General features: G+C 36.1%; 6 protein-coding genes across 9 annotated transcripts; 4 read left to right on the top strand and 2 right to left on the bottom strand.

Moving 5' to 3' along the window:
* LOC105169623 (rRNA-processing protein UTP23 homolog) lies at window positions 1,452-5,191 on the top strand. Of its 4 annotated transcripts, XR_848444.2 has the most exons (8): window positions 1,464-1,539; window positions 1,667-1,867; window positions 1,997-2,077; window positions 2,755-2,875; window positions 3,063-3,362; window positions 3,829-3,894; window positions 4,756-4,908; window positions 4,980-5,191. XR_848444.2 is itself a non-coding variant. In XM_020696113.1 (7 exons), the coding sequence occupies exons 2-7, from the start codon at window positions 1,677-1,679 to the stop codon at window positions 4,843-4,845; spliced, it is 849 nt and encodes a 282-aa protein (XP_020551772.1). In that variant the 5' UTR covers window positions 1,452-1,539; window positions 1,671-1,676; the 3' UTR covers window positions 4,846-5,075. The 4 variants fall into 4 exon arrangements, 3 of the variants coding, with proteins under 3 accessions (XP_020551772.1, XP_011088373.1, XP_011088372.1); XM_020696113.1 differs by having other exon boundaries at window positions 1,452-1,539; window positions 1,671-1,867; window positions 4,756-5,075; XM_011090070.2 differs by having other exon boundaries at window positions 1,465-1,539; window positions 4,756-5,075.
* On the bottom strand, window positions 4,974-6,277 carry LOC105169622 (BURP domain-containing protein BNM2A-like). The gene is made up of 2 exons (XM_011090069.2): window positions 6,106-6,277; window positions 4,974-5,994 (listed from the first exon to the last, which is right to left on the bottom strand). Exons 1-2 carry the CDS (start codon window positions 6,157-6,159, stop codon window positions 5,167-5,169), a joined length of 882 nt encoding a protein of 293 aa, XP_011088371.1. The 5' UTR covers window positions 6,160-6,277; the 3' UTR covers window positions 4,974-5,166.
* On the top strand, window positions 7,473-9,595 carry LOC105169908 (protein IWS1 homolog). The gene is made up of 2 exons (XM_020696470.1): window positions 7,473-7,584; window positions 8,370-9,595. Exons 1-2 carry the CDS (start codon window positions 7,537-7,539, stop codon window positions 9,465-9,467), a joined length of 1,146 nt encoding a protein of 381 aa, XP_020552129.1. The 5' UTR covers window positions 7,473-7,536; the 3' UTR covers window positions 9,468-9,595.
* Window positions 11,134-12,205, top strand: LOC110012482 (organ-specific protein P4-like). Its single transcript, XM_020696471.1, has 2 exons — window positions 11,134-11,234; window positions 11,414-12,205. Exons 1-2 carry the CDS (start codon window positions 11,193-11,195, stop codon window positions 11,993-11,995), a joined length of 624 nt encoding a protein of 207 aa, XP_020552130.1. The 5' UTR covers window positions 11,134-11,192; the 3' UTR covers window positions 11,996-12,205.
* Window positions 13,882-20,052, top strand: LOC105169624 (SWI/SNF complex subunit SWI3D). The gene is made up of 9 exons (XM_011090072.2): window positions 13,882-14,478; window positions 15,265-15,803; window positions 16,654-17,256; window positions 17,438-17,604; window positions 17,677-17,768; window positions 17,938-18,354; window positions 18,713-18,903; window positions 19,058-19,479; window positions 19,685-20,052. The coding sequence occupies exons 1-8, from the start codon at window positions 14,031-14,033 to the stop codon at window positions 19,418-19,420; spliced, it is 2,820 nt and encodes a 939-aa protein (XP_011088374.1). The 5' UTR covers window positions 13,882-14,030; the 3' UTR covers window positions 19,421-19,479; window positions 19,685-20,052.
* Window positions 20,200-23,498, bottom strand: LOC105169625 (ras-related protein Rab7). The gene is made up of 7 exons (XM_011090073.2): window positions 23,192-23,498; window positions 22,618-22,644; window positions 22,398-22,497; window positions 21,850-21,996; window positions 21,217-21,297; window positions 20,883-21,028; window positions 20,200-20,478 (listed from the first exon to the last, which is right to left on the bottom strand). The coding sequence occupies exons 1-7, from the start codon at window positions 23,242-23,244 to the stop codon at window positions 20,412-20,414; spliced, it is 621 nt and encodes a 206-aa protein (XP_011088375.1). The 5' UTR covers window positions 23,245-23,498; the 3' UTR covers window positions 20,200-20,411.

The following is a 24,092-nucleotide window of genomic DNA, read 5'->3' on the forward strand; positions in this document are numbered from 1 at the left end:
AGCAATAGCAAAAGAATGAAAGTAAATAAAATCAATTTATCAATTAATATAAAATTTTAAAAAATTGAATCATTTAGTTATTTTATCAATTGAAGGACGTATTACGCTTCGTCAAAATTAGTGCAATAGTGTTATTGATCGCTGTTCGTGAGTGTAGAAAGTATTTCCTTTTTTGTTGATGATGGTTGAAGAATGGATTCACATTCTTAGCAACACCTTGAGCACTAGTATATATATTCAAGAAAATATTTCATATAATGAATTATTATAAATAAAACTGGAATATAAAAGAAAACATGAAATTGCAGTCTAATACCAGATAATATGATAGTAACCATGAATGGAACTATCTTATTAATTAATAACGAACATGAATTTAGAATTCGGACCATATTATAAAAATAAATATTTTATATATATATATATTTATTATAAATACTGTTACATATAAAACCCCCCCTTTATTTGTTTTCTCATGTATAATTGGTATTTTATGCATGTAAAATTCTAAATGATAAAATACTAATTCAAATCGAATTTGGTAAGATTTGAATCAATTAAATAGTAAATATAATATACTTATCGTGTGACTGGTTTACAAATTAAAAAAAATGACAATCACATGATTACAGTAATATAAACCAAATCAAATCAATCACGCAACCACTCTAATTAAATGTATGTTACGACAAATGACTGCGTAATTTGATTTGATCATATTTAATTTAATTAAAAAAAATTCTTAACACAGTTAGCCAACTGATGATACTAAAACAACACAAACATCCAGGCAGATCAATGCAATAAAGCCCTCATTAACAACGTTCAAGTTGATCTATCAAAGGAAAAATACTAAATAGTGGGGAGTTGGTGGAACAAAAATACTTCAATTTTGCTGCAACCACTTGTGATCAAAATTAAGGCTAAAATAAGGCCGCAGTTTTTCCCAACTTGATCCAATTATTTCAATAATAGTATAATTATTTATATAATTAATAAAAATGAACATAATGATAAAAGTTGTCATTGGTCTGATCTTTGCTTGTGAGATACAATATTGATATCTCAGTCTGACTAAGATACAATATCTATTGCACGTTGCATCAATTATTATTATTATATTTTTATTTCACGTTCAATCACATATTAGAATTCACATGTTTACTTTTTTTTGAAACGAGATGAATTCACGTTTTTATTATTTATTTATTGTTTTTTACTCAACCACTTATTCACTCACACAAGCTTTTAATAAATTTTTAATTTAATATTTTTATAATGAAATGTTGAGTCCCAAATGATTGGGTGTCTGCTAAATGAGATGAATTCAAGTGCATTTTTCGTTTTATTTTCGATTTTTAAATTTATTAACGGATCAGTTTTCATAATGGAGACATATTTGGGCCTGTCATCCGGCCCACATACTTCCGCCTTCCGATGAGAACGGTTTATTTCTAATTTTAGGGCGTCTAAAACCCCCAACGGTCGACGGTAGGGTTTAGAGCCCCAAAATCTGTGAAGCTTTCATTCTCTTTCCTGGTTAGTACGTATACCATTGAAATTTTTGATTGATCGAATTAGGTTTGGAAAAATTCGTTTTCAAACTTTGATTTCCATGTTTCAAATCTTTTTTCTCTGGGTTTAAATTCGATCTCTTCTTTGTTAGTTAGATAACAATGAGGGTGAAAAAGCAGAAGCGGCATCGGAGAGCCGTGCGGTTCTACACGGCTTGCTTTGGATTCCGGGACCCGTTCAAAATCCTCTGCGATGGGACTTTTGTGCATCATCTCCTAGCGAATCGTATTACTCCCGCTGATACTGCATTAGCGAATACTCTTGGCGCTCCCGTCAAAATCTTCACTACAAGGTTTTTTCTTTCGCCGGCTTCTGTTATCTAATATTTGGCATTTTGTTCCGTTTGTTCTTCCATATTCTGACAGCTGAAAAGTTTCCACTCATTAACTAAGTGAAGAATTTCATATCTCTTTGATTGCAGATGTGTTCTTGCGGAGCTGAGAAGCCTTGGTGATTCTTATTCTGACTCACTTAATGCTGCTCGTAACCTGATTGCTGCGAGGTTGTTTAATTCTGAGACTTATAAGTTTTACAGGAAATTGTGATGGAATACTTAAATGTTTTTGCTACTTATTTTCTGGACTTTTCCCCAATTGATCATATCAAGTGGACCGAAAACAATGTTTGTTCACTCAGTTTTCGGTGCTTTAGGAGTTACAATAATTGCTCATTCAGAGGCTTGATTAGGACCTATATCGAAATTTTTGGCATTATAAGTTAAGGAGAATTCAGTTATATTTGCACCGAGAGATAGGATGAAGTTCAGGCTCTATTCAATTTATTGTTCTCTCATGTGCAGCATCAATTTATAGCTAGCAGGGGAGCACCTTGTTAGGATATTTTGCTATTCATTGATGGTGGAACTATGTTCCATGGCACTACGGCATGATTATACGCAACTTGGTAATTCTAATCGTAACAACTGCCTAAAGGACGATAGAGCATTCTAAAAGAACATCCTTCTTGTCTTTCTCATATGTCTCCCTCTCCCTTTCTCTTTGACTGTTAGTTACTTTCTGCTGTTACTTTCCCCGCCTCTAGCACTCAGTCTAGCTCCTAAAGTCTTTGAGTAGCAGAGAACCATATAATTACCTCATGAGATCTCATTGGACTTTCCAATCTGTTTGGCATGTGAGTTGTTCAACTGTGTGTCTGAAAAGTCAAGAACCTGTTTCCCAGATGTGACCATGAGAAACGAAAGAGTGCTGTAGCATGTATAATGGACGTTATTGGAGAAAACAACCCCGAGCACTTCTTTGTTGCTACTCAGGATGCAGAGCTGAGGAAGAAGTTCCAGGAGGTTTCCTTTCTCTTTTTGCCCCCTTTTATCTTTTCAAAATTTATGTATATGATTTTTTCATGCTAATTGCTTACTTGAAGAATTGAATATCTGCCTTTTCATTTGGTTGCATAATATTAGGTTGTTACGAGTGAATCTGGTCATATCTACTGCTGTACCAATATTTAACTATCTACTTTGGTGGCAGATTCCAGGTGTGCCTGTGATATATGGTCTCAGAAATGCTCTGTTTCTGGAGCGCCCATCGACATTTCAACATGAATTTGCAAAGACTGCTGAAGAAGAAAGGTCGCATATGACCGACTTGGAGTACAAGATGCTAAAAGTAAAGAAGAAAAGGGTATCTACTGAGGAAACAAGGGATTCTTCTGATGCAAATGAAGAAAATGAAGAAAATATTTTTGAGACACAGGATATCAAGTCAAAAGTTAAGAGAAATAAAATAGACACAAAGGACAAAGTTCAATTCAAGCGAAAGAAAGCTAAGGTTAGAACACTGGGATCTTCTCCTCTATCCCCTCTAACCCATTCTTCTAGAATGTCGTGGCACATGAATTTCTTTATTGTTTTTGCTGCATAACTCATGCATGTATTTCAACAAACAGTTGAAAGATGGGTTGAAGGAATTGTTTCAGTATTGCAGTAATTGTGCTGGACAGGCTAAAAATTTTGCTATTAGATTGAGGACAATATGGTGAACCATACATTGGTTCCTTGCCCAATTTTGTAAATGTAGTTATTGTTGTTGCTTAATCATGGGTGGATGTGAACTTCATTGTAGTAAGGAGGTGCCACCAAGTCTGCAGGAAAAGAGAAACAAGAAAAAGAACAAAAAAAATAAAAAGGAGAAAAGGACAGACAAAAAGAAATAATTTAACCAGAAAATGGCAGACATGTTACTGATATGTTTTCCCTGATGCATAAGAGGTTATACATTGTTTTCATTTGTGCAGGGTCCAAACCCTCTCTCGTGCAAGAAGAAAAAGAGTGACACGAGCACACATGCTACTTCAGGGAAGGTCCGTTTACATTAATGGTTTTCCAAATGCTTTAGTTTATTATCTTCTGGTAATTTCACTTAAAAGCATAATTATGTCAAAACTCAAAAGTCTGCTATGAGCATGAAACAACAGTATTCACATGATTGACCAGGATTATGGTTTGTAGGCAAGGGTTATTGTTATTCTGGTGTGAAGTTCTAATTCAGTTAATATCTTTGTGTTGCAAACTATATCAAAGTATTGACATTGAAATATATGCAAATGGTAACTGGGCCAGGGAAAGTAGCTTTAACAAATGAGTCCTTAGTAATTATGGTTTTTCCTTCTGAAGTCTGGTTACTTCTGCTCGTCTGAAAGTCTTGGTCTTCTGTTAATTCCCTGTACTTACATTCTACTTTCTGGAATAATGAGGTAACTGAGTTAATTATATCTTGAAGTTCAGAAAAGCCAATTATCATAGTAGACGATCTCTCCTGAGTCTAACTGAAGGTGGAGGCACCCTCTACCATGCACAACTAGTGGGATTCATTTGCTCCAAGGAAAAGATGAGGCTGCATTAGAATTGATTAGTTAGTAACTTTTAGTTGTAAGGTAGCTACATAGTTCTAACCAGATCACTGATCTAGTTGCAACTTGTAGCATGATTATTAATAAATACATCATACAATCAATAATACATTCATTATGCTGTAGCAAAGCAATTCCTCTGAATATAATTTTGTGTTTCCCAAGAATTACTTGGGACATGGATTGATATACCTCTCCCGATTTTGGCCAGTTCTGACTTCTGATCCTCTTAGTTGACTGATTACAAACTTGTTATTTTAGGTGCTTCTGAATTACTTTCATCTGGTTCTAAGAAGTATATTTTGGTTGCAGGGAGGAAATGTTGATAACAACACACGGAGCAGGAGTAGGAAACGTAAGAGGTCGAGGAAAAGCAAAAGTACCACTGAGTTGAATGTTTAAAACAGAGTTTGTCCTAGAGCTTGTAGGTTGATTGAGTCCAAGTTTTGTGGAAATACAGTTCAGGTATGTAACAGATTGGGATAAAGTCTTATCTGTACTAGACTTCTCTCTGATCCTTTCGATCCATGTTGCAGAACCAAATTGATTCTATGTGGCATTGGTAATTTATTCCCCAAAAGTACATCGCTACATTTGATTCCTTTCATGGACTTTGTTGCTTATTATAAGATGAAAACAGATATTAATGTTATACAAATACATTGAAGTGCAAAGCATACGACTAAACGATAGGACTTGGGTACGTAGTACTGGGATCAGCTTTTATTCCTGCATCGAAGCAGCGGAAGGAACACAAACAAAATTATCTGCTGGGAAGAAATGGCATATAGGAGAGGCCCCAGGTTCGGTCCCAAGCACCTGAAAGGACACGTGATTACGGCTCCACTGGGAGGTATCCATGTGGCAGACAGCGATAGCTTCAACCTTATCACCATTCTCTCCTGTTAGTGAAACTCTGAACACCCTGCTCTTGCTTTCTTGGTAATGGCAATAGAAAACTGCATAAGGGTATGGCATGGTATGACATGCCACCATCTTTGGTGCTGGAGTTTCCTTGATTCCCATTATTGTATACTTCTGTAAAAGGGTATTAGATGGTGTAAGGTGAGACGTGGATAGAATTTCTATCTGAGTTTCTGAACCAAGGATCATTCTTGTGAAATCAAGCATCGACTCTAAAGAGGTTGCGCAGAGCTTGGTCTCACCCTTGATGGGTTTTGTCTCACATTGTCTTAGCGTGTCTTCCATGGCTATGGCTTGAGGGGAACCTTGTGGGAAAGAGAAGAAGTGGAGTAGGTAATGGAGTTCTTGGGATGAGAAAGGAATTGCATCGGCTTCTTCTCTTGGGAGTAGATGAGGAGAGACTTCTGATTCCCTTCTTGGGAAGTAGACTGGGATCGTGTTCCCGAGTTTGAGGTCCTCTAGAAAGAAGAACACAATCAGAGATGAATCCACATGATGCATGTGGGATGATGAATGGGAATGAACTTGCTCTATACGCATATCTGCATGAGCATTGTGATTATGGCCTCCGGGGCTGCTCTGAATATCGACATCCTTCGTCCCAGAATCACTTCCATCGCAAGCTGCCTGCCAATTACCAGAGGTAATATTGTAAATTTTTCCTCAAGTGAACACTATTTTTTATTTACCTGAATGTAGTCAAGCATTGAGTTGGAGAACAGTTCACCCAAAACTTACCAGTAGAATCAGGAGATGAAGCAAGAGACTACAAAGTGCAAGCTTTGTACCCATTGAACTTCTCTGTGGATACGCCTCCAAGAAAATTTTCTGGGTAGGGAAGGCTTTAAGTTACTCAAGTGCTTGATATTTGGGCAATGTATGTTGCAATAATTTTCTTTTGTTTTCTTTATGTCCTGAAGAAATGTTGCAATAATTGGATGTTGTGATTGATGAAATATTAAATTTCATAAATCTCATTTTCCTAAAGATATGGATCTTATCTGGATGACAGCAGGCATGAAGTAGTCGAAAAATTTTATCATCAATTTTGGGTCCCAAATTGGACGTATGTGCCGCACTGGTGACCAAATTGCAATTGTTTTCATGTATCCGAGTTGATAATTATACGAGTTTTTTGGTCCAATGAGTTTCACAACAATTAGGTCCCTCTCCCAGGCCCCCCTCGATTACTCCCTCTCATTCCTTTGTTGTGCAGAAGTTTGATTCGATTGTTAAAACGTGTTTAGTCATAACTGACTGGGAAGTGAAAATGCTGTTTGCAAAAACTGTGGTTCCTCCTAAGGTTTTTCATTGGTTGTTACATGTTGGAAAGCTACAGTGAAACAACTGAATTAATTAAAATGGAAACCACTCAGAAGAATTAATGAACAATAATACTAATGATGTCTTAGTTTAACAGTGAATAGTCTTATAAATAATTTGTGTTTCATTGAATGTGTATATATTTATCTCGCTTTATGTGATTTTTTAGTATATTGATATGAGTTATTGTAATTTATTTACCGTTATTACTTAAAAGAACTACTACTACTACCACCACCACCACTAATAATAATAATTGGACATTTATAACACCACAACACCAAATTCTAAAATACTAAATTACACTCTTAAAACTGTATCACTATAATGAATTATTTATTTGAAAGATCTGCGTATCCTTCAACAACCAGTTTTCTGTCATGTTTATACTTAAATTTTCATTTATACTACTCACTTAATATGTTTATAATCATGTATTTATTTCTCTTCTCTAAAATCCTTTGTATTTGTATAATTATACGCACGCAAAATAATGCGCGTCAGGGCTGCTACTAATAATAAAACAAAAGTGCGGAAGCGCACAAAACGTAAATGACATAAAAGAAAAAATGAAATATTGTTAGGTAGAAGAGATGCATCATGGGGTACATGTACATTTGAAAAATTAAGATTTTGTCCATCCCTCAATAATTGCAGCTGTTTACTAGACATGTGATGGCTGTGTGTCACTGTGTGCCCAAAATAGGTAAGTGTTGAATTGAGCATGAAAAAGCATGCATCATTAGCTAATTAATGAATATGCGATTTTCTCCCTATAAATACCTACCATCCCTTTATACGGATATCAGAACAGCGAATATACTTCCAGTAATCTGTTAAGGGAATATGATGAAATCCCTTTTCATATTGGCTGCCCTCTTTTCTCTTGCTCTGGTACTCTAATTATGCCCATCCCTTGTCCTTTTCACTTCTATGCAATTTATGTTCATCCCAAATCTTTATCCTTTTTCCATCACTTTCTCATTTTCATACTTACTTGTAGTTTAAGAATTTCTCAAATCCCAACTGCTTAGTTGCAACTAACTAGTTATGGGAAAACTTTTACTTTCATAGCTTAAGTGATTATTTATTGCTTTTTTACTACACACCAATTCCACGACAAGTGTATCGCACTTGTCATATAATTAATTCAATTTTAGCCAGATCTGATTTGGATTAAAATTTTTCTTTAGTTATAAAGCAAGAGTTTATTGAAATTCTTGTGATGATAAATCTCTTCAAAGTACAAATGTTCCATCAAATTTCCAAACATTCTTCCCTTTGGATGTGATCACAAACATTGTGAATTCGAAGTAGAGATTTTTTTTTATAAATTGTATAATATATATATATATATATAATTGTGATTGTTTGTGATTTTATCTCTGTGATAAAAAATGAGATCCGATGAGTATAGTTGAGATGAGTTTCTTTTTTTTAAGTATATAAGTAGATGTGAGATAGAACTACAATAATGATAGTTGATGTGATGTGTAAAAAATATTAAATAGAAAAAATCTATAATTATATATTTTTTCTTTTAGTGTAGCGAAATATGTTTGAGATATACCCATAAAATTTAATATGTATACATATATATATGCATATGTATGTATGTATAGGTAGATGCAAATTACTACTCTACACACTGATCATCAACATCTGAATGTTTGATTCAGGTCTCAAATGGGAGAAAAGATCCAGGAGAGTACTGGCAAGGTGGTGTGAAAGATGGGCCATTCCCTGAATTAATCCAAGGCCTTGTCGATGCAAGTAAAGTCACATCTGTCTCAACCACAAAGAACCACTGTCACACCCTAGCAGAAGAATCCAAGAGATTTGTACCACGCCCTCACATCTCATCCCACAATTATCATCATGATGGTAAACTCAATGCAAAGACAACTGTTGCAAAAGATTTTGAGTCGAGGCCTAACAGCCCGATTTACAACGATGCTGCCACATCAAAAGGTGAGAAATCTTTTAAAAAGAATTTTGAGCCGATACCTAATATCTCATCTTATGATGATGATGCTAAATTACGAGCCAAAGAGTCTTTCAATGAAGACTTTGAGCCAAGACCTAATATTTCGGCCTATACCGATGATGATAAAGTCGAAGAAAAGAAATCTTTCGTGAAAGATTTTGAGCCGAGGCCTAATATCTCAGCTTACACCGATGATGATAAAGCTAATGAAAAAAAATCTTTTGTAAAAGATTTTGAGCCGAGGCCTAATATCTCAGCTTATGGTGGCGATGATAAAGTCGACGAAAAAAAATCTTTTGTGAAAGATTTTGAGCCGAGGCCCAATATCTCAGCTTATAGTGATGACGATAAAGTCGATGAAAAGAAATCATTTGTGAAGGACTTTGAGCCGAGGCCTAATATCTCAGCTTATAGTGATGATGATAAAGTCGACGAAAAGAAATCATTTGTGAAGGACTTTGAGCCGAGGCCGAATATCTCAGCTTACACTGATGATGATAAAATTGATGAAAAGAAGTCTTTTATAAAAGATTTTGAACCAAGGCCTAATATCTCAGCTTATGGCGGTGATGATAAAATCGACGAAAAGAAATCTTTTGTGAAGGACTTTGAGCCGAGGCCGAACATCTCAGCTTACACTGATGACGATAAAGTTGATAAAAAGAAGTCTTTTATAAAAGATTTTGAGCCAAGACCTAATATTTCGGCTTATAACGATGATTCGGTGGGAGAGGAGGCAAAGAAGGCATTAAAGAAAGATTTGCAAAAGGATTCTGTTAATGAGGAATAGGGTGAGCAGAAAAATATGAAGTGGTTGATGAAGTTACTTCAGATCATTCCTCATTTGTGTGTGTGATGTGCAACTACTGAGATGATTGTTCATTCATAAATAAAAGTTTGATTGATTTACATGTCAAATTTCACTTTTCACTTGCTACATTTATGTTTTAACTTTATGTACATATACATATACTTGGAGGATTATTTATTTTTTTTGTTTTCAAATATTTTTTTTATAATATATATTTTTAATCAGTAAAATATCAACCATTGACTTTTTTTATAAATTTAAGATTCAATGGTTAAAATCAATTGATTAGATATGACGGTTCTAGTATAATGAATACAAAATTCAATGATTATTAAAATAAGAAATATTATATATTAAGTAAGGATATAATGATCATTTTATGAAAAAATTAATGTCGCTAGATAGATTTAACGAAAAGAGACGATTGGATTACATTTAACAAAACAAAGAAGGTTTTTTTTTTTAATCTATTTTTAAAATAGAAGGAAATTTTTAACAAATTTTTATAATACAGAAAGTTTTATGCATTTCAGCCCTAAAATACTATTCCATACTTTTTTTTTCCCCTTCAAATAGTAAGTTATCTTTTAGATTCTTTATTTTTGTTTTTTTGAGGAATGTGTTGTCGGCAAAGAAAAGCGGAAGATATTTTGGAATAGGGGCAAATATTTTGTAAATTGAATTTTCTATTGTAAATTTTATTATATTTTTATATTTCACTCAACATGTGCATGCCAAGTATAATGATGAAATTATGTACTTTATTTAAAATAAATTTATACGAATAATATGCATATGCCGACTGAAATAAAAAGGGATAATTACGCTCTCCTTTCCTAAGGTTTGCTTTCATCTAACAAATTCACTAAATTTGTAATATTAACAGAAAAATTGAATGAAATTTAATATACACCCTTAATTAACTTATTACTTATTTATTGTAGGCCAAATAATTTTTTTCGTACTAAACTACCCTTATAATGGTGAAAATATACCACCTCATATGTATTAACGTGTAAAGATGTATGAGGGTAATTTGATCATAAAAAGGTTTATTGACTTGCAATAAATCAGTAATAAGTCAATCGGGGATAAATATAATTTTTTTTAATATCAGCAAATTCGATGAATTTTGAGTAAATGATGGACTAATTTGTTAGACGAAAATAAACCTCAGAGGTGCTAGATATAATTTCTTAAATTACAAAAAAATTATATATAATTGTGCTACATCTCAAAGTTAAGGGGAGTATAATTATCTCAATAGAAAATATAATAAGATTTGTAATAAAAAATCTGATTTGGGCTCAAAGATGGGGAATGAATGCACCACAAAAATTTGGGCCGGCCCCTCTCTATCTCTCTCTCTCGGTCGAGTTGTCACTCTGAAAACTCAAAACCAAATCCAATCAAAATCAAAACCAACAATAGATATTGTCTCCCCAAATAAATCCAGACATATTTTGGTGTGTAGTAATTCTTATGTCGTTCTGCCACATGCTTCTTATTAATTCATTATGGTACAATAATTGTGCAGATATTTTAATATATATAGAAAAGTGATGGTTTTACGTCGGTAACTTTGTCTAAGTAAAAATTTTATTCAATGAAATAGAAGATATATTTCTCTTGCTATAAATACCCAAGTATCCAAGGTATCAACACACATTTCTTGATTCCTGAGTTTGATAATTAAGGGATATTATGAGATCGACCGTCTTCATTTTGGCGGGGCTCTTTGCTCTGGTATGCGCATGCATCCCCTTTTCCTTTTCCTTTCAGTTCGATTCAACCCCCCAACCTTTTTCATATATATTTAGACATCATGAATTTTGAAAAAAACTATGTATATTATTGGACATCATTATTTCAATGTTTGCATATCCAGGTTTCTAATCCTGTGTTGATTTTGTCTTAAAATGCAGTTTGCAAACACCATCAATGCAAGAAAAGATCCAGGGGCGTACTGGGAAGCTGTCATGAAAGATGAGCCAATGCCTCAAGTAATCCAAGGCCTTGTTGATGATGCAAGTAAAGTTACATCTCCGCTGTCCCCCCAAAAGAACCACTGCAACACAACCCCAACCAATTCTCGCACCTTTCAGCCAACCCCTAATCTCTCATCTTACAATGATGATGATAAACTGAAAGCCCAAAGATCTTTCAGAAACGACTTTGAGCCGAGACCTAGTGCCTCAGCTTATACAGATGCGAGTGAAGTGAAACAAGAGAAATCTTTCGTGAAAGACTTCGAGCCTAGACCTAATCTAACAGCTTACACCGATAAGAGTGACGCAGAGAAAGACAAAGATTTTGAGCCAAGGCCTAATTCGTCTGCATATAATGATAATAAGGATATGAAAGAAGAGAACTCTTTCACTAAAGTGTTTGAGCTGAGGCCTAAACTTTCAGCTCACAAGGAGTCGAGGAGGCAATTAAAGAAAGCCATTGAGAGTGATCTCAAGGCTCTGTGGATGTCGACCGTGTCTGTTAATCAGGAGGGGTAGTAGCCGGGGCATGCATACAGCAGAAGAAGAATCATAAGTGCATTGCCTGTAGCAACTGATGAAGTCTACAAGAGTTTCTCGTTTGTGTGTGTGCGCGTATCCGAGTCGATGTTCAAGTGTTGGATTGTGCGTTAAAGTTTGTTTGAGTTTGGTGCAAGCATGATGCATGTGTTATCAATTACTCTATATAGTGTGCGCATTCCTCTCAAATAATTAGCATATGGTGACCCTCGCAAACGTTATGGCATACATGCCCAGAAAATGATACTGACAAGGATCAAAATCCTACCACACTTTGAATAACACATCAAGATGCAGACATAATTGCACCATACAATTGTAAAATGTTTTTGGATTTTGCACCTCTGTTGTTTTCAGGACAATTTTGCAGTTCCATTCACATAAATAAAATGACAACAAGGACCCTTCCTACACTTAGAAACTATAGCTTACCGCACTCCAAAAAATTATAGTGTTGGACACAAACACAATTCGAACACGCTCCAAACACGTATCGAACAAGCAATATGTATATATAAAAAAACAGGTCTTGCCCGACAAGTTTAGAGTTTCATTTTTGTAGTTTTAAAAAATTTTGGATTGTCTTTAAATAAAAGTAGCGATTGTGGGACGTTGTACTTGCGTGCATATAATGAATAAATTTTCTACATAGTTTAAAAATATATTAGAAATAATATTATAAATAAAAATAAAATATATAAATCAATGTAACATTAAAATGAAAAAGAAGAAAGAAAAAAAAACTAATTTATCAATTAATGTAAAATTTTAAAAGTTAAAAATAAGTTAATTATTTTATCAGTTGAGGGGCATTTTTGACTTCATAAAGAAATTGGTGTAGCGATGTCATTAACCGCCATTTGTGAGTGTGGAGAGCCTTTTCTTTTCATGTAGTATAGATGAAAAAAAGTTTTGGAATGAATGAAAAAAAAAATCAAAATCAAGTCACTTCTCTCATACTAGAACCATTAGGATGAAATTGCTAAAAATTCAAGAGATGGTCATGATAATTTAACTAATTTAGATGATTATGAACTTTTTATTGCATACTTTTTAAAATAAATCGATTATATATGCTTTGGACTTTTCTAAGGCCATGCACTTTGGTTTAGAATTTAAATACAAAATGTGCTTATTTACGTTTTATTTTTTGCTATTTTTCATATTAATTTTAATTTTATGAGAAATAAAGATTAATATTTATAGTTAAAAAAATATATCATATATTAATATTGTCATGATGTCTTAATTTTTTAAAAATTTTTGTGTTACTGTGTCCCTATCATATCGTGTTCATGTATCATAGTTTATAAATATATATGAGTGGGCATATTTGAGTTTAATCAACACTAAATGTGTCAAAAATATCAAAATTACGAGACAAAATATATTTATTCAAATAATAAATAACGAAAAGTGAAATATACCTATAGTTACAGGATGAAAAGTGAAATTTTATCTATGTAGCTTGATATTACTTTTTCAAATAAATCTATAATGTGAATAATACACAGATCAACTCAGTTTTAATTTTCACGGTTGATTAAAAATGAATTTATTAAAGTTTAGAGATGGGAGTTGTTGAACAAAAATTAAAAAAAAAAAAAAACAGATTTGGGCATGTAAGGAATGACAGCGATTTTTTTATCCTATCAAAATAATTTTTTGTTATATATATAATTGAGCGAACGGTCCTTTTTTCTCCTCTTCTTTTGGGGATGAAACTCATATTCTTTTGGCCATTTACTTAAAACCGCGACTTTACCATCTCTACACGTAAAAGCGGGTGAATCCACTCGACGATTTTTGTTGATAATTGTCTGTATCGGGCCTATACACCATCAAATCCACCTATCTGAACCGTTGACAATCCAGGGCAGGTCATCGAGAAACAATTGGGGTCTATGCGTTATATTACCATAGGGCGGCGTCACAGAGAATAAAGCTACACAGATATACAAAACAACATTGATGTATGCGTCTTGCAGAGGCGACTGACGAGAGCTAAAGGACAATGGAGGACAAGCGAAGAGATTCCACCGGAACCCCGCCGCCATCCGCATCCATGACGGAGGCGCTTCTGTCGGAGCAACCGACGTCTCGGCGGAGAGGCGGAGGGCAGAAGCGGAAATCGACCTCTATCAACAGCGGAGGCGGCAGCTCGACTCCTCAGACGATGTCATCCAAGAGACAGGCTAGGGAAAAGCCGTCTGCAGTGCCTTTCCCTCCGATCCACATGAATGGACCCTGCACTAGGGCACGCGTGCAACCTTACAACAGCAGCAGCTTCTCTGAGGTGGCTCCTGTGAAGACCGAGGCGGAGACTCGGGAGGCCGCTGCGAAGGCGGAGGAGATGAGTAGAATAAGTGAGAATTGGGAGGCATTAGAGGCGAAGATTGAGGCTGAATATGAAGCAATTAGGTCTAGAGATGCGAATGTTCATGTCGTGCCTATTCATGCTGGTCAGTGAGTTTTTCCTACGACGAGGTTTCTATCTCTAATTGTTTGCTCTTAAATATTGAGATATTAATTGTTGAATTTAGTAGTAAATTTCTCATTCTCATTGTCCATTCTGAGGATTTACACCTGTTCAGTTGTGTAATACTTGAATTAAGGGTATTAAGTGAGCGCTTGATTTAGGAAAAATGTAACTACATTATCTTCTGCATTTTGTGGTTAAGTCTTTGTTTCTGTAGCCTGATTGTCTGGTATTGGGAATTTAGGGTTTTCTTAGGTACTTGGGGCATTTTCTTGTGAAGTGTTGAGGCGTAATTTTCAACTATTGGGAACTTAGGGTTTTGTTTTGGAATTTTAGGAAGCCTGTTTCCATTTGCATTTTACAATCCAAGAATTTGGAAAATTGAATATTTGTTCGTCTAAGCTTATGATTTGTTGCATATTTTGATTGTGAGGTAACTTAAGTAGGAATGGTAGCCGAGGGAAACCATTGAGGATTTCCTTCCAGAATACTAGTGCGAAGCAGTTGAGGAAAACATAGTTTGGGTTTCAAAATGCAGCCTCTCTGCCCTGCTTTATCAGTCTTCTCAGTTTTTAACTAGGGAGGCAAAAGAATTTGGGGATTTTAATATTTGTAGATCTTGTTTTCTATTCTTGTGTTTTATTTTATTTACTAGATGTGATGTCTGCAAATGCTCCACACTTGGGTTTTGTTAGAAAATTCACCTTAGATATTTTGAATAGGTTAGAAAATTTATGGGTTTTGCTCTTTCGGTATTATTGTGATGTAGGTTGGTTCTCATGGACAAAAATCCATCCGCTGGAGGAGAGGATGTTGCCTTCATTCTTCAATGGGAAATCAGAAAGTAGGACTCCAGAAATATATATGGAGATACGTAATTGGATAATGAAGAAGTTTCACCTCAATCCAAATGCACAAATTGAATTGAAGCATCTCTCTGAGCTTACAGTTGGAGAATTGGATGCTCGGCAAGAGGTGATGGAGTTTCTGGATTACTGGGGTTTGATTAATTACCATCCTTTCCCACATCATGATCCTGCTGCTGTGATTGTTGCTGCTGATGACAACAAGGATGAAGCTGGGAAGATGGAGTCTTTGGTTGAAAAACTATTTCAGTTTGAAACCGTGCAATCATGGACTCCAGCTGTTCCCAAGATGAATGCGGCGATGCCATCGGTGTCATCTGGATTTTTTCCAGAATCTGTTGTTGCCGATGAGCTGGTGAAATCTGAAGGTCCTTCTGTTGAATACCATTGTAATTCTTGTTCAGCAGATTGCTCTCGGAAGCGCTATCATTGCCAGAAGCAGGTTTCTTGTCATTGCCATTGTTTTCCCTTTTATAACGTATATTCTGGTTGCCAGAAGCATCTGTTTTGCATGCTTACTTTTACAAGCACCTGATTACATATATGCGTAATAGGTCTGTTTGTGGAGTGGGAGGCATGGATTAAAAAAATCAGTAATTTGTGGCATAATGTGTATGTTTGTTTATCGCAATTCAATTCATTATGATTAAAACTGATAGAAAAGCTTGCTTTGTTCATGGATATTATGGAATTAATTATTTCTCTACACAGACAAGCCTTGTACAAAATTACTTCTGAAACCTATCACATGAGAGTATTCATGAATTGCATCATTCAGTTCATGTTATACTCAGTTTAAAACATTAGCTGATGAAAGAGCACTTAAAATAGGGCTTGCAATTAGATATAAACAACAGTAACCCAGTCAAATGAGTAGTGTATGAAATGAGAGAGGCATGAGAAAACTAACAGAAAAGCTAACTAAAACGTTGATACTAAATTGTGGCCATGTATGGAATCCATCTATGATTTCTTTCCCTTTCATGCATCTGTAAATTGGCAGTTACTGGGAGAAAGTTGCTGTATCATTCTATATAATTACGCGGTATCACTAGCTGCTCTATAGTAGAAAAAGTTTTGCTCTTCCTGTGACTGCTTCCACGAGTTGCCAACTTTTCCAATGTCCAATATTTGAATTCACGTTCTATCATGCAAGCAGCATTGCCAGCTCTCTTGCAGCAAGTCCCACCTGAAGGAGGATAGTAGAAGCAGAGTGTTATGCCAGTTTGAGCGCCTAAACCTATATTTTCCATGAAATTTTCCTTTCCACTGAACCCAAATTTTGTAAACAGGCAGATTTTGATTTGTGTGCTGATTGTTTCAACAATGGGAAGTTTGGCTCGGATATGTCCCCATCAGATTTCATTCTTATGGAACCAGCAGAAGCTGGTGGTGCAAGTGGAGGGAACTGGACAGATCAAGAAACTCTTCTACTGCTTGAAGCGATAGAATTATTTAGAGATAACTGGAGTGAGATTGCTGAGCATGTGGCAACAAAGACTAAAGCTCAGTGTATATTGCACTTTGTTCAGATGCCAATTGAAGATGCATTTTTAAATCGAGATGATGAAAATAATGATGCTCCTAAAGAAAATGGGGTGCCAGATTCCACCAGTACTGAAAATTCAGCTCCTAAAGCTGACCGAGGGGGTGACTCTGCTCTTAAAGATGTTCCTGAGAAAACAGAAAGCCAGGGTGTTATTACTGACCATCAGGACTCATCCTGTCCAATGGAAATCTCTAAGCCGGATGATGTCAACGAGTCAGATAAAAGTCTTGAAGATGGGGAGAGCTTCGCACTGAAGGCCCTGAAGGAAGCATTTGAAGCTGTGGGTTCTTCTCTACCTGGGGAAAGACTATCATTTGCTGAAGCTGGTAATCCTGTGATGACATTGGTATGTGGATTTTTGTTCCTTTACTCCCTCTGCCCCTCAATGAGTAATTTGTCATGCATCTGCTGAAGGAGAAGTATCAGACAACTAACTTGGAAATAAAATTCACTTCAGTGAGTTCAGAATCTGAAAATCCTGCTTGTTTCTGTTTGCATATTCACGCTGGTATTGTTCTTTGTTATAGGCAGCATTCCTAGTGCGGTTGGTGGAACCTAATATGGCTACTGCATCAGTTCGCAGCCTCTTGAAATCTCTATCTGGCAATTGTTCCAGCGAGCAGCTTGCTGCCAGGCACTGTTTCCCTTTGGAAGATCCCCCGGATGACAAGAAGAATCTCACCGTCTCTGAGGGGTTTGTGTATTTCTGTTATTGTTTCCATACTAAGTCTATGATTACTGTTTCTGATCTCAATATAATTTTCAGAGCTGCAACTGAAATAATTGAGCATGAAGCTCGAAAGGACGAAGATGAACTTGCTGAAAAGCAGCAGGAGGCAACACCTGATTCAGTTGTTGATAGAATCAGTTTACGCAATGATGAACATGATGGAAAGAAAGATTCTGCCCCTCAAGAACGCGATGAACAAAAAGATTCTACTTCCAAAGATCAGAAACCTGTGGATGTTCCCAGTAGTGCCCGTGCAGATAGATCAGATACTGCTCATGAGGAAGCCCAACCAGCCAGATAGAATCAGTTTACGCAATGATGAACATGATGGAAAGAAAGATTCTGCCCCTCAAGAACGCGATGAACAAAAAGATTCTACTTCCAAAGATCAGAAACCTGTGGATGTTCCCAGTAGTGCCCGTGCAGATAGATCAGATACTGCTCATGAGGAAGCCCCCCCAGCCACTGCTAGTGAACCTAGTAACTCTCCAAAGGAGCAGGCACCAAAAGATGCTGAAGAATCAGTTGTCTCGGCATCTCATAGTGAGCTTCAGTTGGATCCTGTGAAGAAATCAGAAGATGGAGTTTCAGCTGCGGAGACCTCTCAGATCAAAGAACCTCTGAAAGATGAAAATATGATATCTGTCTCTGAGAAGAAAGAGGATGATGTATTGGTCACATCAAATTCAGTGACTGAAAAAGAAGACAATACAGGTTCTTTTTTCCAGATCTGCCTGTAGCTTGTCATCGTTGATAGAAATGTTTGTGGGGATAATTGAGCTTGATAATTCTGAGTAATTAATTTGGAATTAAAAGGCCTAAAAGTTTTCAATTCTTAAATATGTAAATCTCATTGAAATGAAAATATCTCATTGTCTGGAAAATGCACTTGATTCCTTTAATAAACAGATAACACATAAACACACACGGCACACACACATACATGTCTTGGTTGTCCATAATGTAGGCTGTAGTGAGGTATACTTATCTGGTTGATGGAGATACGCTTAGCCTGTTATGCACCATTTGCATGGGAACCTGATTGAGTATAATCTATTTGATGTTAAAGCAGGCGATGGAGAAGCTAAAGAATGTGGTAGTGACAAGAAAGGGCCCATAGTGAATAAACATGATCTTGATAAGAATAAGTTGCAGCGAGCTGCTATAACTGCCCTTTCAGCTGCAGCAGTGAAAGCAAAGCTTCTTGCAGACCAAGAAGAAGATCAAATACTTCAGCTCTCCTCATCACTAATAGAGAAACAGGTAGAACTGGAAATGAGTTTGATGGATTCAGTAATCTTGGACTATTTATATTCAATGTGGTTTGAATTTTTTTCTTTCATTGTCAATATGTTCACAACCTCAAATCAGTGATATTTTAATGTGTGTAATAATACTTTGGGTTATCCAATTGCAGTTTTACAAGCTGGAGATGAAGCTGGCTTTCTTTAATGATATGGAAAATGTGGTGATGCGGGTTAAGGAACAACTAGATAGGTCAAAGCAGAGGCTTTTCCAAGAGAGAGCACAGATTATTGCAACACGATTTGGGATGTCGACATCTGCTCGGCCTTCCCAAATTTTACCTCCTAATAGAGCCGCAGTTACATTTCCCAACCCTGCATCAAGAGCCTTTATGGGCATGAACTCCCTTAGGCCTCCTATTTCTAGGCCGATGATGACAGCAAACCCTACTTCAAGCAATTTTGTCACTGCAAGTGCCACAGGAAGCTCTGTGCCGCCTAATGCAGACAGGCTTTCTTCAATTGGCATGAAGTAGTTTCTGCTGAAGTATGGTGGGGAAGTTTGTTGTCTGAATATACAGCCCTCTTCTTCCAAGTGAGTATTCAATCAAAAATGATTGCCTTAGGTTTTTTACTAGCAAGTTTACTGTAGTGAAATCTAAAAATTACAAAAAATAAAAAAAATGGCAGCAGAGGACAGCAACACCAAATACTAATTAGAGGTTAATTAGCTCAATTAGTTCCCCTTTTTCCTCCATTTACGTGCAAATCATCATTTTAAGTTCAATTATGAATTTCAGGTTGGTGTGTAAATCATGTTTTGGCAGTGAAGGCACGTGCTCATGAGGAAAGACCGGAAATTATTTCATTTCCCTAGAGCATCTCAACAGAAGTAGGAACCCAAATAGCACTACTCCACCGAGGAATACTTGCTAACTCATTGCAATTTGCGGTTTTGTTTGTAGATTAGTTGCCCCCTTTCTCAATCACTGTAAATTTGTAATAACTAAAATCTTAGCAATTTGATGTGCATTTCGACTGTATTTCAACTTAGGTGTGTTTTTCAAGTGTCAAGCACTACATGACTGATTTGAGATGCAGCCGTGTTTGTACCTGATGCAGGCAGAGTCTCATTGGTGGAATGCCATTCAAAATGTTTTAAATCTTATCTCTGCTTTTCTAGGCATATATGCTTATTAACCTTGAAACACCGTCCAGGCACTGGGTAGTTCTGATGTATTTAACCCCAAGGTAGGTATGTCTATGGTTAACTACCAAGTCTATCTGTACTGAGAGGGTAGCAACGAAAAGCAGCTCATAGAAGAATAACATGAATTCCTGCCAATTTAAAGTAGCGCATGCATTGATAGTGAAAAGCTTTTTAGAATGTTGAAAAAAAAAATGTTCATTAAGAGACCAGTTCACTCAACACAAACACTAGTATACAGCTGACTTGGAACAAATACAAAAAGAGACAGGATGACCACTTCGTTCCTGGTGCTGCGCAGAAAACTTCTGGATTGTTGTTCAACATTCGCATCCAGTTGACCTTTGCTGACTGCTGCTCCCAACGTCAATTGTGTCGGGCAAGTATCTTCAACAAGATCCAGAAGATTCCCATATCAAGAGATTAGTGTCATGCAGGTCAAACTACCATAGCCATACAGTTTAAATATGCTAAATATGCTGAATAACAAATGCTTCGATATGAACAACTGGGTACAGTAAGCGTGACTATTATGGGGCTAATAGAGATAACAGAGGCTGTAGAGAACCCATGGCATGAATAAAAAAAAAGATTCAATTTTGAGAACCTCTCTCCTAATATGTAATTTGCATCATCTAATCCTGCTATAATAACAGTCTTGTGGCAAATGAAATCAGCTGACCACAACCAGCACACAGGGCTCCACAAACAAACAGACAATGTTTGTACTATCGTAAATAAATTCATATCAAACAGTACCGTCAGGATATGAAATGGGTTTTTCTACTTACATTTCTTCTTCTTCTCCACTCTTCAGGGCATTCTTTGCAATGACCTGGAAAGCCTCTTCAACATTGGTCCCTTCTTTGGCAGAAGTCTCAAAGTAGGGAATATTCCCTTTCGAGGCACACCACGCCCGAGCCTTTTTCTCAGATACCTGTGGCAATTCAAACCTATCTGTGATGAGCATCAGGATAGCACACACTACAGCTAATAGTCATCAACCATAGCTACCTCCTTCAAACCCCTATTTTTCTTTCAGCAGTCAACCCTAAGCTGCCGGAGAAAGGGGAAAACAAGAGAACAGGCAAAGCACAAAGAAGAAAGGGAGTGAGAGAGGAGTACCACTCTACTATTTCCACCATCCACATCAATCTTGTTGCCAATCACAACAAATGGGAAATTCTCTGGATCCGATGGGCTTGCCTGCAGTGTGATTGAGTACTTTCATTTTGTGAACCAAGTTATAAGTCACATAATGACAAAACTAATACTAAGCTCTCATTATCAAAAATGTCAAACCCTTGGTAACTAGTTGAATTCGGAAAAGGCTACAGAACCTTAAGCAATATGAAGAAACAATTATCAACAAGATGTCAAATGTTTCAAGAACAATCCGGGTCAGGGAACCAACTCGATACTCATGTTAATCCCAGCAGAACAACAAATAGAGGAGAACTCAACAGAACCCTTATTTGGATAAAAGTGAGCTTTTGGATGCTTGGCCCTTCTTCTGGGTGCTAAGCCTCCTGTTTCCTCCAGACGGGGATGTGGAGGAGGTTGGTATAATCCATCCATCATAAAGCAATATACTCAATGAACGTCATCTAAAGATCTGGATTTAGAGGAGAACAAGTGCAAATAATAATATCTACATTGGTAATGAGACAGGTCATGCGTATTTCATATGTTGGGAAAGAAAATAGTCAAAGTAATAGAAGACAGGCACTCTGAGAAGGTAAAAAGAACTGCAAATACCTGAATTAAGAATTCTTCCCTCCAATTGTTAAGATTGTCAAATGATTTCATCACATTGACGTCATAAACAAGCACACAACAATCAGCACCACGGTAAAAAGCAACCCCAAGGCTTTGAAATCTTTCCTGGCCAGCTGTATCCCATATCTAATTGAACAAAGAGTCGCGATAGGCAATAGTACAAATATCAAAAGGGTGCATGACAAGAAACAAAACTAGAAATAACAAAGGGCACATTGCAGAAGAAACATTGTTGCAAAAATACTAGTTGTTTGATACATATCTTATGATCTTAAAAGGGGATCAGTAGGATGTTTCTCTAGCACAGTTGACTATGGTATCTATACAATTCCAGTACCCAAATTCACAAATTCAAATTATTGCTTTTCAGCTAACCTCCTAGGCTCCTAGCTTCTCCACCAATTTCTGTTGCCTTTTGGGGAAAAATAATCACAATATATACCATTAAAGTATACAAGTAACCCCTACAAATAACAACCAAATATAAGACTTCCTATCATAATAAGACATTCACGTTCCAGTCCAACCTGTAAGGTGAAAAGCCGATCCTCAAATTGCACTTCCTTTGTGAGGAAATCTGCACCAATTGTTGCCTTGTACTGGTTGCTAAACTTCTTATTTACATATCTTTAAATGACAGGTCAAGGAAACATCACCCAAGCAACAAAGATCAGTGCTCATAATAGGTAGTAAGCTGCATAAATGCATTAGCAATTATTTTAATAAATCAATGGAACTCAAGGATACTGATTCATCAATGAGGTCTTCCCCACCCTGCAAATCACACAAAAAGAGAACCAGACACCTGTCATTCAAAACAACATATACATGGATGTATATAGTTCATATGTATACACCTAGATATGCACCTTCTAGGTTGTGTTCCATAAGGTATTCGATTGTCCTAAGAAAAACATTTCCTTCTTTAGATGCTTGTACGGGCAGAATTCCGCATTTCATCGGTAATCTACATATGATGTATTTTTCATGACTAGATACACTAACTAAATACTCTTACTGATGCTCAATTCCACCGAAAAGGAAGTTGGAAGGACTCCAGTTTCCGTTGATTACTCCTTTCCTTTTCTTTTGCCTCTACTAAATCTATTGATCCAAAAGGTCAGATCAATTTAAATTAAAGGATTAATTATATTATGTCCCTAAATTAAAACCCTAGAACGCCTAGGTATCGAAAATTTTGTCCCTCAAAACCAAGAAACGAAAGATCCACTCCACCCGAATAAAAACAGCAAGAATGAACACATATCCAAACATGCGCACACGTACTTAATCCGGTATAAATATACACGAGAAAACTGACCCACTGTCGCCGAGAATGATAACCTTGAGCAGAGCTCTTCTGCGGGACGGCATCGTTGGGGAGTAATCGGGTTGAAGAGTTGACCCGATCTAAGATTCTGGTGAAGCAAAAAGTGTAGAGGCTTTTTTGTGTGTGGTGCGTGAGTGGCGATGGAAGTTGAATTTGGGGGGTTTTGGGATTCAAATCAAATGTTTGCTCCTTTTTCGCTCTCTCTATCTCTCTCTCTCCTCACACTTTTGTGTTGGGGATCATACAGTTGGCAAACGGATGTTTCTGGTTGGCGAATTCCGGATTTTTCTTTGCCCAAACCAAAATTGGTTTTCTACTATTTATTTTGATTATCATTTTTTACACCATCATAATTAAACTGTCATTCGGTGTCGGCCCCTCCATTGGTGTACAATGTACATGTCCCACCCTTATTATTATACTCTCATATATGATTATATACACCTATTTAGTTTGAGTGAAATATGGATCACAGAATACTCAGGTCCTTAACTTCAAAACGTGATTAAAGTTAATTTTGGAATAATGTACAAAGATTATGGCAATTATTTGGGATAATTATACTCTCTTTCTCTTAAATTTTATGTAATTATACATAGATCTTATATAATTTAAAAAATTATATTTAGCACTCCTAATTTTTTTTTTGTCTAACAAATAAGTCCATTCTTTAATTAAAATTTATCAAATTAGTTGAAATTAACAAAAATCAGAGAATTTTTTAAGTGTAATTACACCAAATCTTAGGAAAGATGAGTATAATTATCCTTAGTTATTTCATAATTAGAGTGCTGAATCATATCATATTATATTGTTTAAAATGAAAACCAACTAATGTTTTTATCTCTCTCCTACACGTCATATAAGGTGGACAAAATTAATTTTGGTCTAA

Source organism: Sesamum indicum, linkage group LG8 (genome assembly GCF_000512975.1).
Source record: "Sesamum indicum cultivar Zhongzhi No. 13 linkage group LG8, S_indicum_v1.0, whole genome shotgun sequence".
NCBI lineage: Eukaryota > Viridiplantae > Streptophyta > Magnoliopsida > Lamiales > Pedaliaceae > Sesamum > Sesamum indicum.

Coding starts and splice junctions, on each gene's coding strand:
- LOC105169623 (XM_020696113.1), top strand. CDS start 1,677: ATGAGGGTGAAAAAGCAGAAGCGGCATCGGAGAGCCGTGCGGTTCTAC. Junction 1,868..1,996: donor GTCAAAATCTTCACTACAAG/GTTTTTTCTTTC, acceptor CTTTGATTGCAG/ATGTGTTCTTGCGGAGCTGA. Junction 2,876..3,062: donor TGAGGAAGAAGTTCCAGGAG/GTTTCCTTTCTC, acceptor CTTTGGTGGCAG/ATTCCAGGTGTGCCTGTGAT.
- LOC105169622 (XM_011090069.2), bottom strand. CDS start 6,159: ATGGGTACAAAGCTTGCACTTTGTAGTCTCTTGCTTCATCTCCTGATT. Junction 5,995..6,105: donor TTCATCTCCTGATTCTACTG/GTAAGTTTTGGG, acceptor GGTAATTGGCAG/GCAGCTTGCGATGGAAGTGA.
- LOC105169908 (XM_020696470.1), top strand. CDS start 7,537: ATGATGAAATCCCTTTTCATATTGGCTGCCCTCTTTTCTCTTGCTCTG. Junction 7,585..8,369: donor CCCTCTTTTCTCTTGCTCTG/GTACTCTAATTA, acceptor TGTTTGATTCAG/GTCTCAAATGGGAGAAAAGA.
- LOC110012482 (XM_020696471.1), top strand. CDS start 11,193: ATGAGATCGACCGTCTTCATTTTGGCGGGGCTCTTTGCTCTG. Junction 11,235..11,413: donor TGGCGGGGCTCTTTGCTCTG/GTATGCGCATGC, acceptor CTTAAAATGCAG/TTTGCAAACACCATCAATGC.
- LOC105169624 (XM_011090072.2), top strand. CDS start 14,031: ATGGAGGACAAGCGAAGAGATTCCACCGGAACCCCGCCGCCATCCGCA. Junction 17,605..17,676: donor AATCTCACCGTCTCTGAGGG/GTTTGTGTATTT, acceptor TATAATTTTCAG/AGCTGCAACTGAAATAATTG. Junction 18,355..18,712: donor TGAAAAAGAAGACAATACAG/GTTCTTTTTTCC, acceptor ATGTTAAAGCAG/GCGATGGAGAAGCTAAAGAA.
- LOC105169625 (XM_011090073.2), bottom strand. CDS start 23,244: ATGCCGTCCCGCAGAAGAGCTCTGCTCAAGGTTATCATTCTCGGCGAC. Junction 21,997..22,397: donor ATCGGCTTTTCACCTTACAG/GTTGGACTGGAA, acceptor TTGTTCAATTAG/ATATGGGATACAGCTGGCCA. Junction 21,298..21,849: donor GGGAAGAATTCTTAATTCAG/GTATTTGCAGTT, acceptor ATCACACTGCAG/GCAAGCCCATCGGATCCAGA.